Genomic DNA, 25,587 nt, shown 5'->3' with positions numbered 1-25,587 from the left:
GTGGAAAAGAAGATTTACAATTATTGTGTGAGGTTGTGTGTGTTGGGTTTTTTTGTTTGGTATGGGTTTGGTTTTGTGATTTTTTTTTTGTTTGTTTGTTTGGGTATTTTTGGTTTGGGGTTTTGTTTTGTTCTTTTTTGCGTGAAGAGCATTAGAGGTTAACAGGCAAGTGTGGAAGGAAGTCTAGGTAGTTTTGCTCTTTCTTTGGAAAAGTATCAGCATGCATTGCTATAGTGTGTGAGCTTGCAGAAAGGACAAAAGGAAGAAATAGAACCGAAAAGAAGTAGGTAAGAAAAATCCAAAACTGTATTTACAGAAAGTGAAGGTTCTAATGCACCAAAAGAAATGGGAAGGTGGTTTGGGAGAAACAATAAAGATGGAATATCAGCATGCTAATATTGCTGACTTCCGTACTTTCTCTTATGAGGTGTGTGATTTTATCAAAATGCTAGTCTTTAATTTTTAAATGCTAGATGACTGTTTGTCAGCAGAAGCAATTTTTTTACCATCTCTATCAGACAGTCTTATTAATTTCTCTGTCCTTGCCCTCCTCCTTTAACATCCTGAGACGTGTTAGTTAATAATTGCATAGTTTTAAAATTACTTGGATGGAGTCACTCCACCCCGTTACACCTAACAGAGCAGTAAGAACAACTTAAGTGTGTAAGTTGTCCGGATAACCACTGGAGAGAGGCGGTTTCTTTTGGTGGCACCCAGAGCCTGTCTGCAGGGAGTTACAACCACCAGCCTTGGACAGACTCCTCAGGAGAAGGCCTCTCTTTTCCATCCATCTGCTTAAAGCACACAGGCACTTCCTGAAGGAGGACTGCTACATTCCTGCAAGCTGTGTCCGTAAGAAGGAGGATTGAATTCACACCCATCTTGTTAACTTTTTTCTCTTCACTTTGATAATTCTTTGTAATATTTTTCTGTCTCCGTCCACTGCCCCAAAATAACTGCAACTGTTATGTGTCTGATAATTTTCTCTAATTCTGAAGAAGTGCTGTGGAATGACTTGTGCAGAACTGTTCACAAGAAGCAAACTGGAAATGCATTTAAAATCTTAATGTTTGTTATTGGCGTCCTGTGTGTAAATAAGATAAACTGTTGCCCATCACCTCTGTCTGACAGGTTGTGTATTTGCCTATTAAGTGGGAAAAGGAGTAGTTCTAGCGTCAAAAAGTGAAAGGCATCAGACCAAATACTTTCACTTTTCTGGAAATTCAGGTTTTTATAATAATCATCAATTAGTTTTAGTAGATAGTTACATTTACATTTCTTTTACTATATTTCTATTTCTTTCATCATGTATTTCTAGTAATCAATTAGATTAAGTTTATGAATGTGGTTGTCTCCAGCTAAAATAGTTCCTACTTCAGAAGATATGATGTTTGCCTTGCAGATCACTGTGCCTATTTCATCTGTTGTCAGAAAATTAAATACTTTATCAGACCTGTCCAGAATATAATTTAATAGATGGATGTATCATTTATTATAGTGATAGCAGGAAACTGTGGCCTTTTCTGTATTTTTCTGGATAATGTCAGGTTTCAAAATAATTAGAAGTAAGAAAGCAATGATGCATGTGCACACAATTTACACTCTTGCAGAGCATTTGTTTCTTTAAGGAAACCTCTAGGAAAAAAAAAAACAATTATTCTTCTTTGTAGGGGGGAATTCAAGACCTTGAGACTCTACTTCAGAATCTTTTGCTGGATTTTTAAGTCTGCTGTTTCAGGAGGTCTAACAAATCCAAGCGTAATGGAGCAAACAAGTTTCTCTGCTAAATATATACTTTCCTTGTAGTGATTTATACGTATTGTAACAGTAAGGCAGCAAATCAGACTGTTAGAGAATACTCTAGCTTTCCTCTTTAAAAAGCAATAGTTATTGCTAAATACTTAGTGGGCTGGGATTTCAGGGTTTTGTTTGGGTTCGTTTTGTTTTTAAGAAAACTTCACTGTAGAAGAAAGCTGGTGACATCACTATGGGGTAGAAAGAGATAGGGCTGTGTTAGATGCCTTTCCATGAAAACATCAGCTTAGTGTTTACCAGTGGTCAAAAAAGCAAATTAAATATTGGGAATTATTAGGAAAGGACTGAGGGTATCATTATGCTGCTGTATAAATCCATAGCTTCTGTATTTTGAATGACTGTGCAATTCTTACTTGCCATCCTATAGATAAGAAAACAAGTGAAGGTTCAGAGAAGGGCGACAAAATGCATTATAGACATGAAGCAGTTTACGTGGAGGGAATGAATAAACAAAGATGCTTCAGTCAGGAAAAGAGAAAACTAAGTGAGAATATGATGAACATATAAAATATGTGTGATGTGGGAGAAGGTAAACAGTAAGAGACAATAAACGATCAGTTCCAGCGCAGAAGTTGAGGGGAATCAACTTGTCAAGAAGCAGGTTGGAGCCAGAGAGGTGGGAATAGTTCCTGAAACAGAGCTGAGTTGGCTCTGGAGCTGTTTATCGTGGCACATCATGGCTGTGCATACCGAGTGGTTGCAGAGGCTCAGGAGGAAACTGGGCAAGTTCATGGAAACAAATTCACTGAGGTTTATATACTGTATGGAAATTGTGTCTGGCTCAGGAAATCCTTGAACCACCAGTGGTTGGAGAACTCAGGAAACATAGATGCTTGGTCTGTTTTACAGTCTTTCCTAGGCATCCGTTTGGCCTCTTTGGAGACCAGACATTCTTATAGACAGACCTTTGGTGCAGCTTAATACAGCCACTCTTACATTCTTATATTACGGAATTTCTTTTTACTTAAATTTTCAACCTTTTTTTTTCCTTACATTCTCTTAGCAATGCCAAGTATTCCTCAGTCACCAGTTCCTGAAAATGTTTGCTTTTTTAAAGTTGTTTAAACATTTTTTATATGTGTAAGATTAACAGTTTTCAGTTTTTGCAACTTCAGTTTGGGATTTATGTAGTCGTTTTAGTAAGTGTTAATTATATCTGAAGTCTGTTAAGTACCACCTGGAAGGTGAAGCATTTTTTATTTATACCTTTCCTAACTCTGAAGATGTACTGAAAGCTTGTTTAATGATACTGCATTTGATAAGAGAGGTGGCTTGAAATCCCTTTTTGGTCTGACATTTGACCTCCTATATAACAAATAGAATTGGCTAAAAACCTGAGCCTTGGAAAGGTACTTTTCTAACAGTTAGCTGTAAATAATTAGCCCAAGCATATAAAAAGTCTAGCTCAGCTGTGTGTGTTACAGCCAAAAATGGGGTGGTGAGAGGGGTTCTCTATCATGGAAGACTTTGTTACAAGCACATTATATATGCTTTTTTAATGTTTTTAATAGCTGTAATATCTGCACATCATATAAATCTCAAGTGTATGAAAGGTCAAGACCTAAAGAGACAGTTGTCTGCTAATTGTTGGCTAGAAGTATCCTATTTTATTAAAATTGCCAGAAAAATATCAAATCTCCTTTTGTGTAAGGGCCTTTAAAGTGGTGTCAGTTAACTCACTGTTGCACGCACGGTATTTCGTGACTCATGCAGAATTGTTGAGGCTGGAAGTCCTGTATGTCAAAGACTTTTCTTTACAGGGACCTTACCCCTTGTAATAAGCCATGGGTTGAAAGTCTCCATTCCTGGTGCTTCAATATGTGCTTGGGAAGATCTGTGGCTCCTGAGAGCGGAATCTTTCTCCAGCAGATCAAGCTTTAAATGTGAAGAGCAGAATTGTCAGGTCTGTCTGAAACTGAAGGATGAGCTCAGAAAGCACGAGAAGTGTAAAAGTAATTTGTTAAAGCTGGTTGCATACAAAAATGGAGTAACAGCTTTTCAGTGGGGCGTGTTTCAGCTGGGACATGGTCTGCTTCTGAGAATAATCCCTGCTTTAACTGGAATGGAAAGACACCTTGACTTGTTAGTAGGAATACATTGGAATGTTCCTTGCAAAATCTGCAGGAAAGTGTTCTGCACCTGCCTTTACATTTGTGTGAGTAATTTCAGTCAGATCAATAGACTCCTTAGCTCCAACTTACTAATTTCAGCAATTACTCACGTGCCTGTCCATAATTAAGCTCTTGGATGGGACAAGATCCAGCAGAAGTCATGCAAATGACTTGGCCATTACTTCTTTCAGAAGCCAATAAAATGATGAAAGATTTGCAGATGGGAGTCTTGGAATTTGCAAGCAAAGATCTTGTAAAGGTTTGGAGGAATCTTTTTCTCAGAAATATAAAATCAGATTTTGTTAAGTGCTCTATGCCAAGGTAACAGTACCAGTTTTTCTGAACTACTGGCTAAAGAGAATTATTATCCCTGGAAGACCTGTGTTTAATATTACCAAGAGAAAAATGAACTATGTCAGAGTCAGATAAAGTAATGGAGTGAAGTACTTTCAGTACATTATTCTTGTTTTTAGTGAATTTTATGGGTTAGTAAAATAATAGTATTCATTATATGCTTGAGTACTTAAACGGAGAGTAATATTGAACTCGAATTATTCATGGAAGAAAAGTTAGTCTATTGTATGTATGAGTGTTTTCTTGTTTTGGGGAGAGGTAGTGATTTTGTAGTATTTATTGTGGTGTGGTTGGTGTTTCTTGAAAGATCAATTTACAGTGCCTTAAGAAAATTAAAGATGGTGACTTTTTTTAACTTCTCTAAAAACAAGCTTATTTTCTGAATAGTAAGAAGTTTTCTAAGTAACATCTGTATTTACTTGCACATACTTTTGTTAACATCACAGATTAAATAACTTTTTTTGAATGCAAATATAATATCCAGTCTTTGTCATTTTCCCCTGCTTTTCTTCCTGACTTGTATTTTTAATCCAGTCCTCCTCAAACTTTGCTTGTCCAGTTTAATTCTTTTTCTTTTTTCCCCTGGCAGCCCTGCTGCATCCTCTGGCCTCTCTCTGTAGTTTCTCAAATAGCAATGCCACTCCTGCTTTTTTTTTTTTCCCCCTCTCTGTCAGCCTGGTCATCTTTAGTTCCCTGTCACCACCGCTTCCAAGGGCCCAAGGTCATGATGGGGATCTCCGGTGACAAGAGAGAGAAAGTCTTCATTGTCAGTCTAAAGTATGTGATTTACGTGTTAAGCTTGCTGTCAGAGTCTCAATAATTTCAGAAATCAAATTTTTATATTAAAAAAAATAATCAGAAAGCCATTTAGTGTCCTTTTAAATTGACAACCACTTCAGGTTTTGCTGGCACAAATGCACGTAGACTAAAGCACAGGCTTTCCCATGGTTAGAACAGGAGTCAGGGATGGGAAACGTAATGTATTAAATCTGTCTGCCAGTGAACATGATGACTGTTTTCTGCAAACTGTTTTCTAGGTTTTCCCAATGCTGTTTTAATAGTGAGAAGTAATGGATTATTTATTGCTCTTCAGAGACTATTCTTTCATTCAATAGCTTGTTATAAGACTGTTTCTTCTGCTAGTTGATTTACATTGTAACTTTGCAAATTTTGTCTTGAAGCTTCTTTTTACCCGTAATAACGTATCTTCTTTTCATTTGGAATAAGCTATCCATCAAATATTTGTAGATTAGTTATCACATTATCCGTTTTCTACTGAGCCTTCTCCATCGTGGAGCATATACTTCTTTGTTTTTGCAGAATCACTGCAGAGGAGCTAAGCATATATATATATATGTATAAAAAAACCCATATATATAATATATACAAAATTATAAAATATATATAAAAATTATATATATATATAAAATAGGTGACTATTATTCAGCTTTCTAAGTTGTTGGTCTATTACATATAATCCCAAGCAGCCGACCCTAGGTGGCCCTGCTTGAGCAGAGGGTTGTGCCAGCCCATTTCCAGAGACCCCTTCCAACCTTAACCATTCGGTGATTCTGTGATCATCTTAGTTGACATATGTTTAGTAATTTATTTCTGTTTTAATCAGTAGGGCTCTTCTGTAGGTCTTTGTAACTGGCTTCCAATTTAAACTAGCGGGAGGGTTTGGGGTTCTTTTCTTCCTCCTTGTTATTTTCGTCAGTCACATGTCAGTAATGTTCCATTGTTAATGGTTCCACTTCCAACAGTGGTTTACTCCTTGGGACTGGAGTTGTCCTATCTGTGAGTATAAAATTATATATCTTGGCTGTAAAATACCTCTAAATTCTTCTGGTGCTTTAACAGTTGCACTTAACAATAAGTGTGGCTTGAAAAGCTAAAGAAAGTAGAAAGATAATACTACTAGTGAAATCTCACCGATCTTTTATTATCTGTCATTTCAGTCATCAGAGGCAAGTACATTTTTTTACCTTTTCTACATTATTTGAAATGAGAACTCTGTATTTGAAATGACACTGTGTATTTCCTAAATATTAATTTAGAAGAAGACAGACAAAGGCAAAAAAACTCCAAAGACTAAGAGATTAAATGGCTTCTCATGTTTTTTGTGGGTTTGCTCAGATGGTGCCTGTCTTCTGTTTGCTTTTTGAGCAGTCTGTCTGGAACCAGTGAGCACTGAGAGTACGGGGATGTGCTGCAGCTGAGATTGCCAGTGCAGGCGAAAACAGAATGAAAATGGCTTGAACAGATGAAACAACAAAATCCCTTTCTGGCTTCACCTATGCATCGATGGCCATCTGCCCTATTAAGAACCAGTCATCAAATCTTTTGGATTTAGTAAAGCACTGACAGTCTCCACCTGGCATCTTAGCTGTTATCTTAAAAGAGGGACCTATCTTCAGATTTACAGTAATTACTAACTTAATTAGATATTGGTTTTTGCTATTTCAAGTTCTTTTGGTTAGATGTTTTAAAATGCCACCAGTCATTTTTTTGCAGCCCTGAATTAAAATACTTTATTATCTTACTAAAGAACTTCTGTAATCATCATTAATCATTCTTATATTTGTTAGCAATACATTTCTTCTAAATCAAAACTGCTGAAAAAATGCTGACAGCAAGTGCCAGCATCTTTGCATTAGATAGATGTTTATACATGTAAAATATCCATATCCATAGTGTAAGTTGGCCACTAAATGAAGATTAATTTGAACCTTCAGGTGGAGCTGAGTTGATTCATAACACTATTTCCCATTCCCCTTTAATACTTGGTATGAACTAAAAGCAGGATACAGAGCAAGATGGATCACTGAGATGATCCTTACAGTTTCTCTGTAGGATCCTTATCTCATACGTACTTACAAATTTTCTTGCCAGTATCTTCATATTAGTCAGAGTAATTTCAACAATTAAATGTAATATTTTTTATTTTTTTTTTTAGAAGTCAGACTCAGTCAGAAGCTTGGTGAAATTATTAATCTTTGTGATGATCTCAAGTTGTGTTACTGCAGAACACTCTGTAGGCTTAATAACTTGCATGTGTTTTCGGGGATTAAGAAAACACAGGGAGCATTTAGAACAAGATGGCGTGTTGGAAGAAAACTTTTACAATAAAATTATATAAAGTAATAATATAGTAGTATTCTTTAGGATATTATGATAGCTGTAGTTTTTATGGGCAAGTGTGTTTTTTATTTTGTAATGTGTTCACTGGGACCAAAACACTAATGCAATGTAAGAGCCGTTTGCTCTAACAAGATCCAAGAAAACTTCTATTTATATATGATGGAAAAGCTGAATTTGTCATAAAAATGCATTATAATACTTCCTCATCCATGCATTCAGTCTTTCCAAGGTTTAGAAAATCCTTTAACTAACCGATCACGAATAGAAGCTTTTCCAGACAAGCACTTCAGTTTCTGCAGGGTCTTCCCTTTTTTTTTTTTTTTTTTTTTTTAATTTAAAGCAAATTATCCTTCTGGTATCTACCGTTGCAAAAGTAAGTCTCCAAATCTTGAAACTAATTTAGCTAGAGAGCTCCACTGTTTCATCAAAGTCGTATATTTTACAAGGTTTCTATAGAACAGAAATTAACCAAATCTTTGTAAGTTTTTATTGCTGCCGCTCTGAGTCCTTTTCAGAGTGCATTTTGAAAACTGAGGCACAAAAATGAGCAATATCTGCTGATACATTTGAAACAAAAATTATATTGTCTTAATTACAGGATTCTTTTTTCCTTATTAACAACAAAACAAGTTGAGGTTGCACTATAACTGTTACACTGTTTTAAGCTTTCTTGTCTTCTGGTGATTTCAGGTAATTGTATGGATTTGGGGAAAATTAATTCTGAACATCCTTGTTCTCTGACACAAAACTCAAGACTGCAGTGTGTGAATGCTTCTCTGCACTTGTCCTCAATACATTCCATCCGCTCGCTCACTCGTTGATCCTGACCCTCTGAGTGTAGGCATGACTCGGGCAGGGGAAAGCATGCATCTGGAGTGATGCAGAGTACCCCCTGAGATGGCTAGGAAAATGATGTACATAAAAGTGATTGTGAATCTCCTATTATAATGTATGTGTGCTTCATAGGCACGCATTGCTCCTTGTAGATTCAAATTATCAGCACAAAACGTCAAATTACGTTATACCACGTGAAATCGGATTGCAGTATTAACACTACCATTATCACCTGTTGATGGACTTGTTATATCCGAACCAGTTTTCTAGCTTGAATGTTAGCAAGTCAATAAGTGCATTAATTGCATTTTTATGATAAGGTGTGCAGGGCTGTGGGTAAAGGGAAGCTCTTGGTGGTTCTTCTGGAACTGGATTTGATGTCTCCTCAATGTCATGTCTTCATGCCCCTGAGAGCTAGAAGCTAAATAAATAAACTTTTCATTTGTCAAGAATTGCATGAAGCATAATAGGAGCTGTATATAGTTTTATAGTGGTTTCAGATGTTGGAATTTGAGAATAATGCTATCAGTTAACAGTTACCAGTTATTTGAGAATAGTGCTATCAGTTAATACTGCTATCAGCTAGTTATCAGTCAGTATCATATTCTGGTGTTTATTTGTGGTTAAAAATATTGCTGTCACCATTTCAAGCACACATAGGTGGAATTCTTCTGTCAGAAGTATAATGGCAAAGGGTATTCTTCCTTAGGGCAGGAAGCACATTAGATGGGTAAAGCAATTCTTTCGGACTAAGTCGTGCAGTGTTTAAAAACTGAATATAGTTGAGTTATTTACCTTTGTCTATGTGTTAAGTTGAACTACCAGTCTACATCAAATCACTGAGTGTTAAACAATAAGGCAATATCCAGATTTTTAAAAAACATTAATATTGTAGTTTCATGCAAAGAAGGCAAATAAAATATAGATGTGGTCAGAGGCCACAGGACTCTTCTCAAGACATAAATCCATAGCTGGGAATTTATTTCATTTGTTGCATAACAAACTTCAATGTTTAATAACTGCACCATGGATATTAAAGTTCTTGGTTAATTATACATTACAATACTGTTTCTACCTTTCCTAAAGCATTTAATGCCTCATTAAACCCAGTCACATCGTGTTAAAATAATTAAAATGAATCTCTGTCTGTTCTGCCTGTCGCTGACAGGTGGCATTTCAGAAGTCCATTCTTATTTTGCTAGTACTAGGGCTTGAGACTTGACTTTTGAAACTCACTTTTTCACAGAAATCACCTATGTATCAGTGAGTGTAATCTTTTCCAAAACTGCTTTTTACGTACAAAACAGGAAAGCTCAATAGACAAAGCACAAAGCTGTGCAAAGGCTACAAAGTCGTGTAGTGGATGTCTCTTCTCATCTGATGTTTATGTAGCTGATAAAGAATTGTCTTTTTAATTCCAATAATGTTCATAAATTTTCTCACAAGTCATCTTTTGTGTGATACGTAGTATTCCACGAAGAATATTTTAAAAACTCCGGTATTAAAAAGCAGGAATAATTAAATCTATATTTTTAATGATGCAGCATAGTATGCTATCGTCTGATGCTAGGTACATAATATTCTGTGTTGTGCTTACTGATTAAGGCCTGATCCTGCAGATATTTACAGATACACTTCCTTTACGCCCATAAATAATTTTGTGGCATTTGATTTTCCTGCTTAAATGGGTAAAGCTAAGCTGTTATCAGGGCTTTTAAACGTATTCGTGTGCTGTTCGTGTTTTCAGATGCACTCCTTTCAGAAGAGTGATCCCTGCTTACCAGCTACCTTCTACCCAGACCCCTAAATTGGCCTTTCATTTGTCTTTAGAGTACTTCACCGTGTAACATGTGGAAAAATAAGTATACATTATGTATGATAACTTGCATGTTTCAGGACCCAGTTGATTAAATTGATTTGATTAAACACAGGGAATTATTCATAAAACCATGACCAACAGATAGGAAGGATTTTTCATGCAATACCTAAATCTGTCTGTTTTCTTTTTTAGCCAACCAATGGGATCTTCATGAGTGCATTTCTCATCGTTTTACCTCTGGAGTCCATGGCTCATGGCCTTTTCCATGAGCTGGGAAACTGCTTGGGAGGAACGTGTGTTGGGTATGCCGTCGTGATTCCCACCAACTTTTGCAGGTATAGTTTTCATGGTACTGTTAAGTGTACTGTTAGCTTGTAGAGGCAATGCAGTGCTGTTGCTTGTATTTTTCAATAATTACATACAAATTTAAATAATAGGCAAATAGTGTATTTTTCCTTTTCCTCACCTTCCAAAAGGAATGAATCACTCCATCATTTTATATGTATCTAATTTGCTTTTGGAAAACCAATGAATGCTTTACGCACCAATCGTGCATAAGCACATTCCACAGTCTATATCTCACGCAAAGGGGGATTGGGGCATTTGACTGAGTGCAGATATTTTATAACAGGAGATTTAATAAACCAGACAAATCAGTTTAAAACAATTTTGAATTCTATTAAATGAGATGGTGTCTACATTTAAAAGACATTAAAATTAGATTTGCGAGTGGACTACATGTCAGTTATTGGTATTGTGAATTTACAGCTGATTTTTCTTGCAATATAAATGTTACCATATGATAAGTGCTTAGGGGTGGAGGGATTGTACTATTATTATTTGCCCATTTGGGTGCTTTTCTTAGAAGCTTTAAACTTACAAATGCTACTTTAGCTGTATAATTAAAATTGTGTGTACACCTTTTTTTGCTAAACAATAAAACAAGAGCTATGTAAGTTATCCATTTGAATTACAAGAGAAGCAAAGTGGTAAGTTGAAATGAAAGGCTTAAAAATAGAACTGCCCAATTTATGAAAACTGCCCAGCTTGCAGTATGTGTAATGGATTCAGTGGACAGGGAAAAGAAAATAATGGGCAAAAAAACAGAAGCTAGTGTGCTGATCTTAGATCACTGTCTCTTAACAAATTTTCTGAGCTTCGATCTACAATCTTCAGCTGTGCACTCTTTTAAAAAAAAGTCCATGTAGTCAGTTATTGTTAGGGATTAAAACAATACATTTTCCAAATTTACATTACAGTAGAAATAAATTATTTTTGTTTCCATGGCAATAATTTAATTCTTTTATTGTATTATGTTATTCTAGCTCTGCCAGTGTTCTCTAATTTCTGAGTGAATGAGATACTCTTGAGCAACTGTTTAGGACCTGACAGAACTAAACTTCTGTATTAATAAAGTTTGACTGTTTCAGTAATGGGCCCAGTCTTCACTTGCTAAGACAAACAGTAATGATTCAATATAATTGTAGTAGTGGAACGTTAGCCTTCGTGAAGACACTAGACAAGTGAGAAGGTGTGAAATTTAATTAGCAAGACCAAAAAAGAAAGCAGGTAGCTTTACACACTGACTTGCAAACCAAATACATGAAGAATACATACATATATACAGACAGAAATATGTATAAAAAACAGAAGTCGTGTTTTCTTTTAGGAGAGTAAGACCATCTCCGTATTTTCATCCATAAAATCTGTCCATTGCCCAGGGAACCCAGGGGCTCTTTTGTTATATATGCATATTCATATGCACATACACACATATCTATATGTACATGGTTTGTTCCAGGTCTAGTTTGTAATTTTCTTAGAACTTTAATTTTATAAGGGAATACCATCTGAAACATACTTCTGATGCTGAAAGATCGGCATCTGAACAGCACACACAAGTAAGAATTACTGTACTCATGTGAGTACCGTATTAAATAACAGCTAGTTTGGAACAGAGAGAAAATAATTCAGAATATCTGAGCAATATGTGTACTTGGATTTCCCTTTAGTCTATCATTGGAAACCAGTTTGCATGATATTTTGCGCAGACTAGCACTCATTCCCCCTGCATTTCTTTCCAGTTGTGTGTGAACAAACGTCTGTGTGAAGGCAGTCTTATTTCAGTGGGACTTAATGAAATCGTTGAAGCCCACCATGTTCACATCACGGCTCCTCTCACTCTCCCTCTGTCTCAGCTGTCAGAATGGCATGGGGCTGTGTAAGGAGTACCCTTTGAAGTGAAGAAGTGTGACAGAAGGAAGGGGGAGATTGTGGTCCCTCGCTCAAATACAGTATTTTGAATTGTTTATAAACTGTAAATATCAAGTCAATTTGAATTTAAAACAGTGCTACTACATAGCAGAGAAAATATGCACAGGGTAAAAAAAAAATCACCAACTGCTAAAAGTCCACTAAGCATGAAATAATTACAAATCATAATCATAAGCTGTTTTTCTTTTCTTTAGTCCCGATGGCCAGCCAACTCTTCTTCCACCTGAGCATGTACAAGAGTTAAATCTAAGGTCTACTGGCATGCTTAATGCCATCCAAAGATTTTTTGCATATCACATGATTGAGATGTATGGTTGTGATTACTCTACGAGCGGACTGACCTTTGATACCCTTCACTCCAAGATCAAGTCTTTTCTTGAACTTCGGACAGCAGATGGACCCAGACACGATACCTACATTTTATACTACAGTGGACACTCACATGGCACTGGTGAATGGGCACTGGCAGGTAACGGTTCAGGAAATTTTTTTAGTAATAATTTTGGTATTGATAAGCTTTCCAAATCAAATAATTCTTTCTTTAAAAAATCATACTGCATTGCAAAACTTTGAGGTTTTGATCACATTTATTATCTGATAGTCCAGAATGGCAAAGAACCACCAGTTTGGTGAACAGGTTTATACAAGCTCCTGATAGGGAAGGAAGAGAGCAAAAACGTGATTTCATATTCCCCTTAGAAGTCAACAGCTTCACTTTAAAGATCACTTTTTTTTTTTTTTCCAGAAAAGTAAAGTGGAAATGATCCCCTTCTGCTCTAAAGATAGAATTCCCCTGTATTTTGAGGAATATTTGTTCAGTGTAATGAACAAGAATAATCTCTTCTCATTCCCTGGACATGGCAGAGTGAATTATGCAATGTTGTGTGTCACTGTGTCAGTTAGGCTGTCATGAAGGACTGCATTTCATGTCCTTAAGATGTGCCCTGTTTTTTTTTTGTAAAAGAATCAATCAAAGAAATAGGAGGCAGGTATACAATCCACACTACAAAAGCAGGTCTTCAAGCATATAGCAAACCTTGTATTGTGAAAACAGATTTGGTTTGCTGACATCCTAGAGTTTGGGAGTGACTGTGGGCGCAGCGTAGCCTCAAGACTACAAACCCCCTATATAAAGGCCTGATTTAATGCCTTGTCATATGCTTGGCATTGACTTCACCATTTCCCCTTTTCTTGGCCTGTTTTTGGCCTCTTTATAATGGGCAGTCCTATCTCAACTGTATTCTTTGGTAAACCTAATGAAGTTTTCAAATCATTGCTAGGTTTAGCCTTGCTCTCCTGTTGCATGGAGCTGGCCGCCTGAGGTTGCTGTGTGCAAAAAGTGAATCTTGCAGTAAATATATTGAAAATATGCAACTTCTTTTGTTCCTGGGACAGAATTAATTCTCTTGGATTTAAGCACTCTGCCTGCGAGCTCCTGGCTGTTGTCAAGAGTCTCTCTCTAGTGGCATGTGCTCTTCAGCAGCGCAGACAGATGTTAGCTTTGCGTGTGGTCATGCTGAGATGTTCAGGCACGGGTCAGCTTTCATCTGGAGGCTGCTTTCCTGCTTTGGTGTGACTCCGTGCCTGAACTGTTAGACCTGCTGACTCCGTGCCTGAACTGTTAGACCTGCTGACTCCGTGCCTGAACTGTTAGACCTGCTGACTCCATGCCTGAACTGTTAGACCTGCTGAAGAGCAAGGTGTATTTTTTCTCAAAGGCTTCATCTGTATCGGTGATTTTAAAAAGACATAGCTGTATTCTGAGCTTAGTGCGAGTGATGTACCACATTGTACACCAGGGGGGCTGAATGACTTCTCCAAGAAGAGGGTGGTTTGTCCATAAGAGCGGCTGCCGCTCCATGCAATCGCTGAGCGTGTCCACACATTGTGTGGAGCAGGCTGGCAGCAAGACTCTGCCTCCCACCCGTGCTCCAGCCAGCACCGTAGACACCCTTAGCTTTCTAGCATGTATAGAGCAAAATGTTGCTGCAAAAACTGGACAGTTTTCAGCCCAGTCCTGGCTTACATCTGGCCAGCTGGAGCATGACAGAGGAGGTCAGGCCTCTATATCTGTTGAGGTAGGTGTAGCCTAAATTAAACTCTGTCTTCACTTTTAGGATAAGGGCTAAGGTAACCGTTAAAATAAAAAGAAAGTCTCTGTGCTAAAAGATATAGTATATAAAGGCAGAGGTGTTCAGCTTTCTCACAAAGCTCTTTTTCAGTTCTCTATCTAAGCATATCCTCAGCTTCTACTTGGAGATATGTATAGTCACATAAAAGAGAGGAACAGGCAGCTGTCACAGGTCTTGCATCCTTTTTTGTGATTAATTTTAGATAAATCATGGAGTGCAACCTGATACTCCTTCCAGATAGCACTGCTCCTGGATGTAACTTGGAGTATAAACTGAAAAGGTGAAGCCTGTTTGATTGTGTAATTGTACCGCATGTCTTTGACAGTGGCATTTTGTGCCAGATGGAACATTTGGTCATCAGCTCCAGTATTGAATGTGCACCATGCTCTGACCTCTGGAGAGAGTGAAGCGAGATGGCAACAATGAAATACAACATTCGGATCTAATAGAAAAAGTAATGTCTCACTGCCGGCTTATGCCATGATGTGACACAGCAGTAGCAATGTAGTCTTTGCTTTGTAATGGCATCTTTTAAAGGAGGCTTACTGGATTTATTAGTTCACTAATGATGTTTCTCTGTCATGGGAAGCTGAGATGTAACACAGTGGTGTATAAAAGAAACTGTTAACTAGTCATGCATAAGGTATGAGCAGTCAAACGACCTGGGAGGTCATGTTCTCTGAGCAAAGGCAAAGGCAAGAGCTGGGCTAATGAAGCTTTTGTCTCTGTGGCTGAAACTGTCGGCTTAGCTGCCTGCGAAACCTGCCAAAGAGCCAGTCGTGGCCCGACACGTGGATTTCTTACACAGCTTGGTGCCTAAATCTTGCACTGGCCAATGTCTCCATGTGTTTGAGGTTAGTAGGGCTAGAAGCTGAGCAAGTGTTTACGTGTGCGTATGAAGGATGAGATGGTTTTCTTCGGGCGCAACTATCCAGTACTGTTTTGAAATCACCTGCAGCCCTGTGTAGTTATATTGCAATAAAGTTTATTTATCAGCCTTTAAAACACAAACAAATAAAGATTTTTTTTATTGCTAATTGACACAGAAGGCTTATCTAGAAAAGGGAAATAGCTTCTATATAAGTCTCTGCTTGTAAATAACTTCAGCAATTTGGGGATCATGTACCAAGACAAGTCATTACTGTAGATTTGTATATTAAGATTTTCTTCGGTACTAAATTTTTCAGGTTTGCTTTTTTTTTTTTCAGAAAGTAATTTTGCTTTTACTTTAACTGAGATAGCATGCTCAAAGCTTTAACTCTGAGCTATTAATTTGAAGCACTTTTTTGTCACCCCTTGCAGGTAGAAATGTAAGTGCTGAAATATGCAGCGATTCTGTTTAAGGTTCATCTGTGCAGTTAAATTCCTACTAATGGGATTTTAAACACTGCTAAATATATTCCACAATTACAATCACTATGGAATTAAAATGCAGTTATTTTAAATCACATTTTTCTACCTTTCTCATAAAAGTCTTCGTTTCTTTTTAAAGTTGACATTTTCAAACTAGACTGTTTTTGTTGTAAATCTGTATCATAGCTCCAACATGCCAACATCTAGCCATATCAGTTCTTCACATTAACAGTCACTATGGAGTCAGTCGAGATTTATTCACTTGTTCACAAGGCACTTGAGTAAGTAGTCTGCTTTTCAAAGCTACGTACATCCTGCGCTATCCATTACGCATAAGCGGAAATCCTCCCCGCTACGGGTAACTTGGTTTAATTGCAATCTGCTCTTTTAAAGCATTGTTGGAGCGAGAGCTGAGACAGAACATGAGAAGTTGGACACTGTAGTTGCAAGTGTTTTCTGAGCTGATAGGAAATAAATATTGTGGACAAATTCCTGTGAGATTTTTGTTTCATTGAGTTGTGAATCCGTACCAATTTTAATTTTCTTAGAGCTCTGAAGACAACTGTGTCTATAGAGTGAATCTCTTCGTTTCTGGTCACATGATTTTTTCAAGCTAAAGCCATGGTTATGCCTGTAGGTGGCTTTCTCATTTTGCTTCAAACTGTTAGCATGTGTTGTGTTCCAAAGTCCTCTCTTTTCCTTAAAAGAGGAGTCCTTTTTAATATTAATAAAAACATATTAAAAGAAGTGGTTTTTTTCCATTAGAATTATTGAGAATTTAATACCAAATAAACTCTATTTCAGGTTTTCTTCCCTTGTTTAGCTATTTCCAGATTTCTTCAGAAGGCTGTAGTTTCTTTCACCTCTGAGAGAATTATTTTTATTTTATTTTTTGTTGGTTGGTTGGTTGGTTTTGGTGTTTGGTTTTGTTTTTTTTAATCAAGAGTGAGTTAAAGGCTTCATCTGCCACAGCAAGTCAGGTGGAATCAGTTAATATCTCTCTGGAGATCTGCAACATCTATAAGCAGGGAGGATCAGTTGAAAATTGCCGTTATCTCTGTCCAGGTGGTTAAAATAAGGGATTCTTGGAACCCACAGTCAAAATTCTACAGAGGTTTCTGTTTCTTCCTGCTAATCTTAAATATTTTTTCCTTGTGGCAGGAGGTGATGCTTTACGACTTGACACACTTCTGGAGTGGTGGAGAGAAAAGAATGGCACTTTTTGTTCTCGACTCATCATCGTTTTAGACTGTGAGAACTCTCAGCCTTGGGTTAAAGAAGTAAGAAAAGTAAATGACCAGTATGTTGCCGTGCAAGGAGCAGAAATGGCCAGAGTTGTAGACATTGAGGAAGCAGACCCTCCACAGCTCGGTGACTTCACCAGGCAATGGGTTGAGTACAACTGTAATCCTGACAGCAACATCAGCTGGTCTGAAAAGGGCCGTACGGTGAAAGCAGTGTATGGTGTGTCAAAACACTGGAGCGACTACACTTTGCATTTGCCAACGGGGAGCGATGTTGCCAAGCACTGGATGATATACTTCCCACGTATCACCTATCCATTAGTACATTTGGCAAACTGGTTTTGTGGTCTCAATCTGTTCTGGGTCTGTAAAGCGTGCTTTAGGTGCTTGAAAAGATTGAAAATGAGTTGGTTTCTTCCCGCAGTGCTGGACACAGGACAGGGTTTCAAACTTGTCAAATCCTAATTAGGAACCAAAGAGGAAATTAAGTGAGAGCTTTGGGAACGTTCTCACTTTACTGTACTTACAACTTTTTATATGACTATTTTTCTCTGAAAAAGTCTGCTACACTCACTTTTTTCAGCTCTTTGAGCAGCTACAGTATATGCAACAGTTAGAAACTGCGATCTTAAACAGAAGAGGGTAGGACTATGATATTTGAGTTTTATTACTGGTCTGTATGTACATATATAAGAGACTTATTTAATATGACCACGCGTTTTGGAGACAGTTCACATGTTCATATGTGTTACTTAAAGCAGCCTTTGTTCAGAGTCACCAGTTTGATGGACAACAGCCCCTGTGAATATTCTAGCGTGCTTGTTTGCCATTTATATCCACTATAAGGTTCAAATACAGGAAAGGAACCAAGCTAATACTCAAATCTATTTATATGTCCTTGAAATTATATGGTGTGGTCAAGGGTATTATAAAACAGCACTGAGCCAAAAAAAAAAAAAAAGAGAATGAATAGCTATTGTAGGTAAGTAGCTACAAAGAATCTTTAGTTTTATTTGCTTTTACATCTTCAGCCCCTGCCTCAGTTCTCTGCTGCCATCAGTGGAAATTTGCCACAGAAAACAAGGAAATAGGACAACTCTCTAATGTTCTGATGCTGCTCGGACAATGTTTGCTGAAGTGCAGCTTTAAAAACTTTCAGTTTTACTTTCCAATAACTTGCTGGTAATCTTTTTTTTTTTTTTTGTGTGTGTGTGTGTAAATATTCCCAGTAGTGAATTCATATATGGAGTGAAAAGTGCACTGAGAGTTTTTCCCTCACCTGTTAGGGTGGTTCTGTCTTTTCCAGGCTCTTACTAGTTCGTATTTTGAAAAGCTACCCTGATGAAAAAAAGAAACAAAACACCAGGAATTTAAGAAAGAAAATAATCCATAGATAAAAAATAGAAATACAAGCGTTGCCTTGCTTCCATGTTTATTTGAAGTCTTTGCTGTGCCTAAGACCTTGATTCTGTAAAATGCTGAGTACAGGATTGGGGCAATGCATTCATTATCTGTTAAAATCACGAGCAAAGTTTTTCAGAAAGAATAGATTATTCCCTTAGGACAGGAGCAAATCCTGAGTATTCCTTAACTCTGTTCTCCCAGCCACAAGGTCCTAATCTTAATCCTTCCAATTACAAAGCTGGATAAGAGTCCAGAAATCCTGCCCCCGCCTTTCCTCTTCAGTCAGAGAAGCTGCATCGCTTTCTGGTCTTGTTTTCTCAAGTGCAGAAAATGAGGAGTGAAACAACTAATCGGCTAAGACAGTGCAATTTGTAGTGGGTTGTTTGCGTATGTGTGTGCAATCCAGTACACCTAGAGTTTACTTTTTTCTGTTTCCATCGGTATTTTTATTAAAAAGTTAGGTATTAGCTGATATTTGTCTGAAATATAACTTATTAATTTTTTTATTTAAAGAACTGAAAAGAGCTCTTTAAGTCTTTGCCATCAAGGTTTTTTTTCTAATTCCATTTGAACTTTTTAGCCAGCTAAGTTAGAGAATCTGCTAACACTTGATACCTTTTAGTAACTCCTGAAAATAAAATGTGTGATTAAATTATGAAATCTGCAATAGCCAAAGTAATTTGAGCTCACCAACTTCAAAATGGTGATTTTGTAGGATTTGCAAGTGACAGCCACTAAGTTTCTTCATTGGTTTGTATTACACAACTTTTTTCAGCAAGACACACGCTCCCACCCCACTTTGCTTTTCTCTGTCCCTTTCCATAAAGTGAAAAGAGGATAAAGAAATGAGATGAGGTATCCTACCACCATTCAGTTCCATGGGGTCTTCTCCAAGTAAATGCTGTGATTGCAGCTCTGTCAGGGATTTGAGAGGTGGCTGTCCTCAGTAAGGCCAGAGGCCAATTGCACCGTCTAACTTCAGGTATCCAACTTAAGTTCCTAACGTGGGAGCCTAAGGCAGGAGTCATCTCATTTAAATTCAGATGTCTGAAAGCTAAACACCTGAACCCATACTAGTGACCTGAACTGCTCCACTGCTCATTAACAAAGAGAAATAAATATTTCCAGAGGAAGACTCATTTGATCTCTGTTTTAGGTTGAATTTTCCTGTGGTTGTGCCTATTAGATTTGTTTTGCTTTTTCTTTCATATGCCAGAGGTCAAGCAAACAAATCCCTTATGTCTGCTGAATAACTTTAGAGCACTTCTGTTCTAAGTTGTCCTCTGGAGCCTGGGTTGAGTACATAAGCTACTCATTCAAGCACACAAATTTGATACTTGAAGTTAGGCTGAACGAGCATCCGTCAGGTCTCAGAAAAGCAGCACTGCCTCCTCTGCAGAAGTCAATTTTCAGCCATTTCTGGTCAACAACCCTTGAGTATAAAGATTGCATAAAGGCAATCATTTGGTTTGTACAATCACCGTTATTTTGACTGCTATTTCCGTAAAAGTTCATCTGATTGCATCATAAACTGTTCTGACTTCAGCACTGGAAATTTTTAACAAAATCCCCATAAAGCAACACTGTAATACCCGATAGTCACCCTGTGAACATTTGGAAGTCAAGAAGTTAGTCCTTTCTGTTTTGGAAAAGCTTTGATTATCAACCATAACACTTCTTGCAAATTATCATGGGTAAATCTTACTCTGTACCCGCTACTGTTACATTTTTATGGATGTCATCTGTATCTATCTTTTTTTCCATCAAAGAGAATAGGAAAAGTGTGGGACTCCTGACCTGCCCTGGGGCTGTGAGCAGGGTCCGCTCTGTGGCTCCGGCCGGAACAAACCCAACAGTTGGTGCTGATCTTTTGCCTGTGTTTATTAAACAGTTTCCAGCTTACTTATCAAATGGTTGGATTTTCTCTAGGATACAGCAGGTGATCTTTATCAATTTACTGAAAATTAGATAAGGAGTCAGCTAAAAATAGAGCAAAAAGATTATTTGTAAAACTGATCCCGTGTTTACAGATTTGTTTCAGTTTTCTCAATTAAAGGACTCTAGTTTTCTGAATTTGAAATAGGTTTAACATGAGCTGCTTTTGATTTTATTATTTTATAAATGGCAAAGGCATGGTGAAAATGCTGACTTAAACTAAAAGAAATGTTTACAGCCGTTCAAAACTGTTAGGCCTTTTTGGACAAAGAAACTGTCCTGTGTGTTTCCAAACACAACAAAACCCAGGGCGTGGGATGATGAGCCTCAGGAATTCAACAGTATTAATTCCCTACTTTTACACCGACTAATACCAATGCATCCTACCATGTCCCTTGTTCCCAGGTGGAGTTTTTCTCCGGCTGCGGGCACTGGCACATCTCCACCGGTCTCTGCCCAGCCCCAGGCATGTACCTGAGGGACAACACACCAGGAGCTCCTCATCCCAGTGAGGAGCGAGAAGTTATCCCTCTGTTCTTCCCTGCGTGAAAGGCAGGGACAACACCCGAAAGAGAAATGTAAATCTAATTCCAAAGAATGTTACATGTGCTATCAGTTACAAGTTGCTTTTCTTTAGCGGTAACATGCCGACGAATTGCCTGGATGGAGAAAATCTAAACTGTTTTTTAGGGGCTTGTCTCTGTACTGTATATTCAGACATTTTGTTATAAAGGTTGCTATAAATTTATATCACGGCAGTAATTTTATGTTGACTGTGTTTCATTTACCTTCTGTACAGTATCAGCCTTGCTGAAACGTACAAATGCACTAAGTCCTACAAATTGAAGTATTTAAAAGGAATTTGAATTGCAAATTCACAGTAGTATTTTTCTCTGAACAAGTACTGGGGGAAAAAAAGCCATTCTTCCTTTTTGCACTACCAGACTTAAGTGTTTGCAGTTCCTTGTGCTTTGTATGCCTTGTGATTGTTGTTGTCCAGCCTTCAGTTCAAGTTTTTCACAGAAACAATTCCTTCACCTTTATTAAGTTTTCCCTTTATTTTGCAAAGGCATAATTAATGCTATACTAGCTGTAAAGCCCCTCTGTTGCCAGCAGTAGACAATGTAACTAGGTTAAATTTCTTGTTTATAAATACTTTGGGGGGGGAGGATTTTTACTGGATGTACTGATTTTAGATCTGTAAATAGATTATTTTTTGTGTATTTGTGATATTGCTTAAATATATTTTGCTGGTTTGGATGCTCATTTCCATTTCATATTTTTGTTTATACCTTGATCACTTCCAAAATTTCCGTGCTTCCTCTTGAATTACACAGGCGTTTTCTGTACGCTGGTTTCAGGTGGTTTTTTTAGCTAGAAACTGCAACAGGGTTTACTGAAAATACCCTAAGGATTATCTGTAGTTTTAACAGTTTAATAGAAACGTGAAATATTAGCTTAAATTATTAGCACAGTTTTCACCTTGTCATTTTATTATCACTTAGTCAACAAACTAGTGAAAGTGTTGTTAATGCTTTGAGGCATTATTTTATAGACACTTAATTGAAGGCTTCATCTACATGAGTATTTGTATTTAGTCGAACTTGTCATCTCCAGTAAGGTCTGACTCTAAAGTTAACGGAGGGTTCCTCCTGAGGGAGATCAAGCCTAGGAGAGCGAAGCAGAAGGACACTGTGACGCTGCCGAGTGCTGCGGAGGTCAGCTCTGTGTGGCTGCTCCTCTCGGAAGCGGCTGGGGAGGTTCCTGCGCTCCCTCCTCAGCCAACAGTCCCACCGTTACTCTTAACAAGCTGGGGCCGGGCCGTGCACCTCTCAGTGAAGACTTCTGCAGGGAGGGTAGGAGCAGCAGAACTGCTGGTGTGATGGGTGACGGGCATGGCGGTGGTAATCCAGGGCCCAGCGCTGCAGAGAAGGGCCCTGCGCCATTAGCAGTGCTTTTAACACATCGACCAACTGGGCACAATGAACATTCAGCGGCACTTTTTTTTTCTTTTTCTTTGCTTCTTTTTTAACCAGAAAAAATTTAATTTCGACTTATCCTTCTAATTCATGATTGAATCCATTACTTTTGCAACTTACTAAGCAGCGTTCCTTTGTTATTGGACTTCTGTGGATCCTGTCTGCTCAGTCTCAAACTCAGAGGTAACCCTAGAGAGCAACACAGCTCGCCCTCAGTGCAGCCGTTCTAGGTCTCTCCGGATGGAGTCGGGCAACCCAAGGTATGTCTGCAGCCACAGCACAGGGTTTGGGTTTGTTTTGTTGGGGGTTTGTTTGTTAAATTTTGGTGACCTAGGTAATAAAAGTCAGTGTAAATAGCCGTATGAATGTTCAAATAATTTTTCTTCTTAGGTGCTGTTACATAGTAGTGTTGGAAAACGAGTGTAACGTAAGCACACCTAGTGAAGAGACTTTATTTATGGTATTACTGTGGTATAAGACGTTATTTAAAAAAAGCTTTTCAGATTCAGTTCTCTCTGAAAATTGTCCTGTTTCTGAAAAGCCACCCGTTTGTCAGTTAGGAATGAAGATGTAACAGACTCATGGAAAACACAGTATGCGGTTACACTTGACGAGTATGTAGGCTGAGCTGTAGTAATATTTTGGAAGGAAAATAAAGAATTCCAGTATTTTTTTACTATTAAAAAAAAAAAAGTCCACAGCAGTTTGTAGCAGAAGAAATTCAAGCACATTGATTTGGAGCAAGGAGTGCATGAAGGCTTTATCAGCGTTACCTGCTGGCTCCAGCACCGCACTCCGGCAGTCCCATCGGATCTTGGAATACGTTGCCCATTACCGCAAATACACTGTTACCACCATATTAGACGGGAGACCGGAAAGCTGGATTCAATAAAGACCCTCAGTGTTACAGAGCTCTCCTTTAGAGATTCAGAACGAGTACAGCCTCCTCGCACAATGAGGTGCAGACGCACCTCGGGCATTTGTGGAGGGATGGTCACCCGATGGTCACCTTGCAAGGCAGCGGTTGGACTCTTCGGGATGCTGAGTAGGAAGCTATTCCCAACAGGTGCCTGCAGAATGACACAGAAATTTAAAACTTCGCTTCTCATCAGCACTGGATTATTTTCTCTCTTTCAAAGAGTCATTTCAAGGTGTATTGAAACATTTCGGGCTCTTGCCTCGGACACGGCTCTGCCTGGAGCTGGGGAACTGCCAGCGCTGAGTCACGCCAGGGCTGAAGCTGGTGGAGAAGTGCAGCCAGCTCTGTTGATTACAGACAGCTCTGTAGTAAATAGCTGCTGAAATAAATCAGCGTGAACCTGACTTTGCCATCCTACAAATACAAAGCCGGGGTACTGTAAGACAGCCTGTGTCAGGGAGTATAACAGAAGACACCTTGGCTTCCTTTGCAAATGAGAGAGAACAGCCTGATGCAGAGATTGGCAATAGCCGGGAGAGAAGCAGAAACTTCTTGCAAAAAAAATGTTTGCTTTATAAATTGTGTATAAGGTCTCTAGATACCATGGTACTGAGTACATTATAAATGCATAAGAGATCCATTAAGAGAGATGGGGGGGGGGGAAACCCTGACAAATCAGGCTTATATAGCTGAAAGTCCTGAAGATTTCTTCTGCCTTGCAAAAGAGTTATAAAGATTTTTATCCTTAAGGAAAGGTTACTCCTTTTCCCAGGAAGGAAAGGGCAGAAGACAAGGAAGAAGAGAAAAATAAAAGAAGCCAAAAGGAAAAGAAATACTATCAGATGGGTCGGATTCAGGAAAATGGGATTCACAGACCTAGAACTAGAGTGAGGCTTCAGAACTGATCAGTGTTGTTTCTTACAGAGGTGGCCTCTGTGTACCAGCGGATTGTCTGATTGTCTTACCTTCCAAACCAGGGCAGCGGCATCCAAACTGCCTTCTAAACGTGTCCCAGCCAGGGAAAGCTGTCAGCCCGGCCAGAAGTGTGCTGTGGCCCATCCTAAAAACCAGACAGGATAGACAGGCAAGATTCCATTCTGGGCTCATGTCCTGGCACCACTTAACGTACCCCTATAAAGATGGTTTCTAAAAAACTACGATTATTATATTTTTAATACAGGGCCTGAAATGGGATAATGCTGTAGAGCTACAGCTGGCTGAGTAGCGGGGGTTTTATAGTGTGGAGGCAATAGGGGGTGTTACATACCCTCAGGCACGCTCCCGCAGTGGTGTTTGTGCATGAAACATCTGCTGCGGCACTGAAGAAGGTTCCCCGTCTTCTGCCATTGCCGGTGAGGACAGTGGCTCAGCCTGCTTCAGCCAGGTCTCTGCCTCTGCTTCATTTTTACTCTCAGGTGAGGCTCCAGATGCTTCTCTGGATGTGGAAACGTGGTACCTTCCCCGCTGAATTTGAAGCAGGTTTCTGGTATCTAAAATTACTCTTGGAAATGGATTGTTTCAAGCATGTTTTTGATAAGATGATGAATCTTCATCTGATGAATCTGATGAATGCAGACAGAATACAGTGCTGGCAGACAGAAGGACAGACGGTCGGGCTGGAAGGGGAGCAGGAAGCCCTAGAAAGGAACTGTGTCCTGCTTGTCTTGCAAGGTGTGCCACAAGACTGCTTGATGAGGGCAGGACGTCAAATATTTGGTAATGCCTGCTTGTTTGGCATAGGTGTATAAAAAGAGTAAAACTAAGATAGCTACCGGGAAGGATTCACATGACTGACCTTCACCCTGCCTAATCAAATACAGAGCGTGCGTACGGGGCCAGCACTTGGGAGATGCCCCGTCTCAACAAGCCCCGACAGACCAGTTCCACCCACAGACAAGAGCACATAAGCCTTTGGACCAGCCTGCTCTTGATACACAAAAATGTGCACATAAACACTAGACCTGGCTGTTGGAGGCTTGTAAAAGATGTACAGAGCCTTCAGGCATCTGCAGTTCTGGGTAAGCAATTTGTCCTGCTGGGGATGCCAGACTTCAGCTTGGCAAGTGTGGGGCTCCTGGGAATCTACTCCCAAAGCTCCTAACGCATCTTACAGAAGTGTAACATTTAGAGGCAATCTCTGCGGAGGGGCCAAAAACCCCAGAACCCAACCATCTGAAAAGCTAGTACTTTTCCAGAGTTCGTTGCGGGGCGTCAGCTGCCCTGTGGCTCTTCTGAGGAAACAAGAAAAGGAATTGATGGCAGCTGGGAAACGG

General features: G+C 38.8%; 1 protein-coding gene and 1 long non-coding RNA gene across 2 annotated transcripts in view; one reads left to right on the top strand and one right to left on the bottom strand.

Annotated features, from left to right (window-relative positions):
• TMEM168 (transmembrane protein 168) overlaps positions 1-21,676 on the top strand; it is a 28,833-nt gene extending 7,157 nt beyond the window's left edge. The window contains exons 3-5 of the mRNA XM_063323193.1: positions 10,267-10,409; positions 12,543-12,817; positions 16,995-21,676. Of these exons, the coding sequence (XP_063179263.1) occupies positions 10,267-10,409; positions 12,543-12,817; positions 16,995-17,542 (966 nt within the window). The 3' untranslated portion in view covers positions 17,543-21,676. The remainder of the gene's footprint in view (positions 1-10,266; positions 10,410-12,542; positions 12,818-16,994) is intronic.
• An 821-nt stretch (positions 21,677-22,497) lies between these two features.
• Positions 22,498-24,737, bottom strand: LOC134510195 (uncharacterized). Its single transcript, XR_010069527.1, has 3 exons — positions 24,582-24,737; positions 24,280-24,374; positions 22,498-23,465 (listed from the first exon to the last, which is right to left on the bottom strand). It is a non-coding gene; the product is annotated as an uncharacterized LOC134510195 (long non-coding RNA).
• Positions 24,738-25,587: the final 850 nt, after the last annotated feature.

Source organism: Chroicocephalus ridibundus, chromosome 1 (genome assembly GCF_963924245.1).
Source record: "Chroicocephalus ridibundus chromosome 1, bChrRid1.1, whole genome shotgun sequence".
NCBI classification, from domain to species: domain Eukaryota; kingdom Metazoa; phylum Chordata; class Aves; order Charadriiformes; family Laridae; genus Chroicocephalus; species Chroicocephalus ridibundus.
This window is presented reverse-complemented; position numbering and strand designations above follow the sequence as displayed.